The following is a 4531-nucleotide window of genomic DNA, read 5'->3' on the forward strand; positions in this document are numbered from 1 at the left end:
TTTATTTAATTTTTTATTTTTTATTTTAAAAGCATAATATAATTTGGCAAGTTATTTTGTTTCCTTAATTAAAAGATACTAGATCTAAAATGACAACTTTGTAATGGTTGGTGAACCTAAAGGTTCACCCTAGGGGGTGAACCCAAGAAAAAGTCATTTGATAATTAGTTTAATAAAAAGTTTAACTTATATTTATATAGACTAACTTATTTTTCTAAAGATTTTAAAATTATCATAGTGATGACATGTGGTTACGAATACATGTTATAATGTTCTATGATTAATATATAAGGACTTTCATGTCTTTCACACCAAGATGGACACTTAATCTCGTTTCTTTATTTGGCTTGGTCAAATCATACCATTAATAACTTGACTCATTCTCCTATAATTTATTTCCTTTTTCTTTTCAACATACTTTCTGTATATGATAGAATCCCCCAATAGTAGTCAGTCAATTTCCTTACTTGTAAATTGCATTGTACGATAAGTGGCCTTACCTTTATAACTTTATTGTATTTGTGGTTTCGCTCTTTCTTTTACTTAGACCTCGGTTGTTCCATCATTAGTTTATCGTCACTAGGACCAAGCAATTGTCGTTTTAAGTTAATAAGGAACATTCTATACTTAGAGAAAATCGAATTTCTATTTCCTTGCTGCCTCTAACGAGAACTTTCCAAATCCACAGGGTGAGGATATATGCACTGGAGTTGTTAGGGAAGTGGAAGAAGAAACTGGTGTATGTATCTTGCTTTCAGAAAAGAAATAAGGATCCTTTATTTACTTGCCACACTATTCTAAAATCTGTTTTCTTTTTATTGGATATTTTTTACTTCAGATTGTTGCAGATTTTGTGGAAGTGTTGTCTTTCAGGTAAATTTATGCTTTCATTGCCTTGGCAAACATTTGATCTGGCCAAGATTTGATGTATCTTAATTCCTCATTGGTCCACTCTTTCTTTACTTGTAGGCAAAGCCACAAAGCATTCTTGAAACAGAAAACGGATTTGTTCTTCTTGTGTGTCTTAAGTCCACGCGCCTACGAAATCACTGAACAAAAATCTGAGATCTTGCAAGCTAAGGTAACTTTCCACTGTAGATGGGACAAGAAAATGTTGAGTTCTTGTCACCTGTGCTTGTATATATCGTTTTTGTGCAGTGGATGCCGATCAAAGAATATGTAGACCAGCCATGGAACCAGAAGAAGGAAATGTTCAAGATCATGGCTAACATCTGTCAGAAGAAGTGTGATGAAGACTATGTGGGATTCTCCACTGTGGAAACTGAAACAGGAACTGGTAAAAAGAGCTTTCTCTACTGCAATGCTGATCACGCCAAGAGCCTTAATGCAACGCGTGACCAAGCCTCCTCTTCTCCCTGATAACATTATATATGTTGCATTTTAAGCAAAAAAAAACATTATGTTGCATCTCAAGCATTTGTGTCTGTCTTCTATCTTCTTCCAATGCATCCTTTTGCTGTCTTTTAATCTATTTTCAGTTATTACTCTCCAAAATATCTAAACGTTAAACCGGTTTTAACTCCCAGCTTTATATTTCATGTTATTTCTGGTTTAATCTGGTATAACTCGGTTTTATACAGTTTAATTCAGTTTAATCTGGTCTAATTTGATATACGGGGATTATTTATCCTGCTATAAACTTTTTTTTTTTTTTTTTTTGGTAACTCTGGTATCTGGGCAGCGACATTACCAATTATCCCCCGTAGGGGGTCCAGCGCCCCAACGAAAGGGATGTTAAATCCGCTGTGGCCGGGACTCGAAGTCGTGATGGCGGGCACCTCACCGAGGTTCCTTTACCACCAGACCACTAGGCCCGGTTATATATGCTATAAACTTGAATGGTCAATCAACTAAATCATATAACAACACAAATATTCTTGTTTTATTTGATTCGTTTCAATAGAAAATGAGTAATTTTTATTTCAAATGAACTTTTGAAAGAAACTGTGAATGTGTTGATTGATCACGTCAGGATTTTCCTCGTGGAGGAAATGTCCCACTCCGTTGAGCACGACGGTTTCATCGAGCAACTGTACGTCTCTCTTAAATCCACCACCGTGAATGTATTCCTTAATCCCCGGTGAATTGTACGTCAAATCTTGATCTCCGACTATGAACTTTACCGGTACACCAATCTTGGCACCGGTCGAAGGTGCAGTTAGCTCCCAGTTTCTGATTAAAAAGCAAACCGGGATTTAGACCGATTGGTTAAAACTGTGATCGTATATTTATTGAACCGGGTGATATATACGTACCGGTCAATGTTGCGGTAGTAGTTAATTGCTCCAGTGAAGCCTTTCTTCTCGTACTTGCTGACGTAATATTCAAGATCTTCTTGTGTTAACCACTGTTTTGTGGCAGACGCAGCGTTTTCTGGGCGTTTGAAAGTTTGCCTTTGGGGAGGTAAAGCGGGCCAGCCGTTTTGTACGTGAAGAACTCTTTCAACACCTTCTCTGTTCCCAACTCTTTGAACTCTGCTTCTATTTCTCTAGGTTTCTTGATAACAAAAGTAATCAATCATAAATATTTTTTAGAAAAATTATTTAGGATAGTATTTTTTTAATTTTTTTTTCACCAAAAAAACCGTCAAAGAGAAAAATGACCAAAAAAGTTTCATAAAAATAAATATACATTTATATCTCTAGGATTAACTAATTTTATTCTGGAGTACTTATAGTTTAAAGTTAAAAGATGGTTTTTTGGGTGTGGGGGTTTAAAAGTTTTAGGAAATTTTTTTTTTTTTTTAAATTTCAAAAATAGTTTCAAAAAACATTTCGAATTTCAAAAAGAAAATTTGAAAAAAAAATTGAAAAGTTTTTTATAAAAAAAAATAGAATTTGAAAACATATAATTCGAAACTATATTAAAATTCATAAGTTTTTTCGGTGAGAAAAATTTAAAAATTGCTATTTGAAAAAAATGTCCTACTTTTTTATCATCAAAATATGCTCATAGGTTAATTAAATAAATTTTGATTTTAAGAATTTGAGAACTCTAATGTTTCATCAAGTCATGTCAGGAGCGAGAACTTATTTGCCGTTAGTTTGGTTTGGTTTAATTATAATTTGGTTCGGTTACTTTCAAGCCAATCCAAATGAAATAAGATTAGGGCTAACAAATTACCTGGAATCTGCAAATGTAATAATCGTCACCAAAGACGCGTCTAAACGTCGGCATCGGGACACGATCTTGGTTCCTGGGAGAGAAGGCAACGCTCATGTTGACCAGAGCCTTGACTTTCTCCGGTCGGTACATACACAACTGCCACGCAATCAACGCTCCCCAGTCATGTCCCACCAAGAAAACCGCCTCATCTCCACCGGCCACGGCGTCGATGAGTGCCACCAAGTCTCCGACCACGTTTAAGTAAGTGTACTCCTCCACTTTCTCCGGCGCGTCGGTGTCTCCGTACGTTAATTAAATAAATTTTGATTTTAAGAATTGGAGAACTCTGTTGACAAAAAAAAAAAAAGAATTTGAGAACTCTAATGTTTCATCAAGTCATGTCAGGAGCGAGAACTTATTTGCCGTTAGTTTGGTTTGGTTTAATTATAATTTGGTTCGGTTACTTTCAAGCCAATCCAAATGAAATAAGATTAGGGCTAACAAATTACCTGGAATCTGCAAATGTAATAATCGTCACCAAAGACGCGTCTAAACGTCGGCATCGGGACACGATCTTGGTTCCTGGGAGAGAAGGCAACGCTCATGTTGACCAGAGCCTTGACTTTCTCCGGTCGGTACATACACAACTGCCACGCAATCAACGCTCCCCAGTCATGTCCCACCAAGAAAACCGCCTCATCTCCACCGGCCACGGCGTCGATGAGTGCCACCAAGTCTCCGACCACGTTTAAGTAAGTGTACTCCTCCACTTTCTCCGGCGCGTCGGTGTCTCCGTACCCTCGAAGATCCGGGGCTATCGTCCGATATCCCAAGGACGAAAGCGCGGTCATCTGGTGCCGCCACGTGTACCAGAGCTCTGGAAATCCGTGGATGAAGAGGATGATCTGATCTCTTCCAGATCCGGATGCCGGAATCTCGGCCACGTGCATGTTTATGCCGTTTACCTTGAGGGTTTTGTGTTCTACGCCGTCGAGTCCTGACATGTTCACGGTGGTGGAATCGTTTGATGTAGAGGAAATGTGGTCGTAATAGGGTGTTTCCCGAGAAAATGAAGGAATCTTAAAACGAATTGGTTTAGGTTAGTACACAACATTAGTGGGTTTTGGTTTTGATACGGCATCGTATGAGATAGTCTCTGTCATTTCAGGCTAAAGGGAATCAAATGTGTCTCACGAGGAATAAACAAAGGAAGAGCAAAATAAGTATACGACAAATTAACAAGTTTATTGTATTTTTGTTGCTGTCGGTATTACCATTTTATATAGAAATTTTTATGAATAGAATAGAATAAAATTATGAATAGTATTTTACTATTGAAAAGGTTTTTAAAAACTCATCGATCTGGACATATCACAAAACTATTTTTTTATTTTATAAAAATATA

At 37.0% G+C, this 4531-nt stretch overlaps 2 protein-coding genes across 2 annotated transcripts in view; one reads left to right on the forward strand and one right to left on the reverse strand.

The window, feature by feature from the left end:
• LOC106310081 (nudix hydrolase 7-like) overlaps positions 1 to 1565 on the forward strand; it is a 7408-nt gene extending 5843 nt beyond the window's left edge. Inside the window, exons 5-8 of the mRNA XM_013747282.1 lie at positions 689 to 739; positions 839 to 873; positions 970 to 1081; positions 1159 to 1565. Of these exons, the coding sequence (XP_013602736.1) occupies positions 689 to 739; positions 839 to 873; positions 970 to 1081; positions 1159 to 1380 (420 nt within the window). The 3' untranslated portion in view covers positions 1381 to 1565. The remainder of the gene's footprint in view (positions 1 to 688; positions 740 to 838; positions 874 to 969; positions 1082 to 1158) is intronic.
• Positions 1566 to 1920: 355 nt separating this feature from the next.
• Positions 1921 to 4304, reverse strand: LOC106310390 (bifunctional epoxide hydrolase 2-like). Its single transcript, XM_013747623.1, has 3 exons — positions 3636 to 4304; positions 2277 to 2509; positions 1921 to 2193 (listed from the first exon to the last, which is right to left on the reverse strand). The coding sequence occupies exons 1-3, from the start codon at positions 4128 to 4130 to the stop codon at positions 1944 to 1946; spliced, it is 978 nt and encodes a 325-aa protein (XP_013603077.1). The 5' UTR covers positions 4131 to 4304; the 3' UTR covers positions 1921 to 1943.
• Between the last annotated feature and the right edge of the window lie 227 nt (positions 4305 to 4531).

This window comes from Brassica oleracea, chromosome C8 (assembly GCF_000695525.1).
Source record: "Brassica oleracea var. oleracea cultivar TO1000 chromosome C8, BOL, whole genome shotgun sequence".
Taxonomy (NCBI): domain Eukaryota; kingdom Viridiplantae; phylum Streptophyta; class Magnoliopsida; order Brassicales; family Brassicaceae; genus Brassica; species Brassica oleracea.

What these genes read in the sequence shown, in the direction of transcription:
- LOC106310390 (XM_013747623.1), bottom strand. Translation starts at nt 4,130, where the DNA reads ATGTCAGGACTCGACGGCGTAGAACACAAAACCCTCAAGGTAAACGGC. An exon ending in ATTACATTTGCAGATTCCAG is followed by an intron (nt 2,510 to 3,635) that starts GTAATTTGTTAG and finishes CAAGAAACCTAG; the next exon opens with AGAAATAGAAGCAGAGTTCA. An exon ending in TACTACCGCAACATTGACCG is followed by an intron (nt 2,194 to 2,276) that starts GTACGTATATAT and finishes CTTTTTAATCAG; the next exon opens with AAACTGGGAGCTAACTGCAC.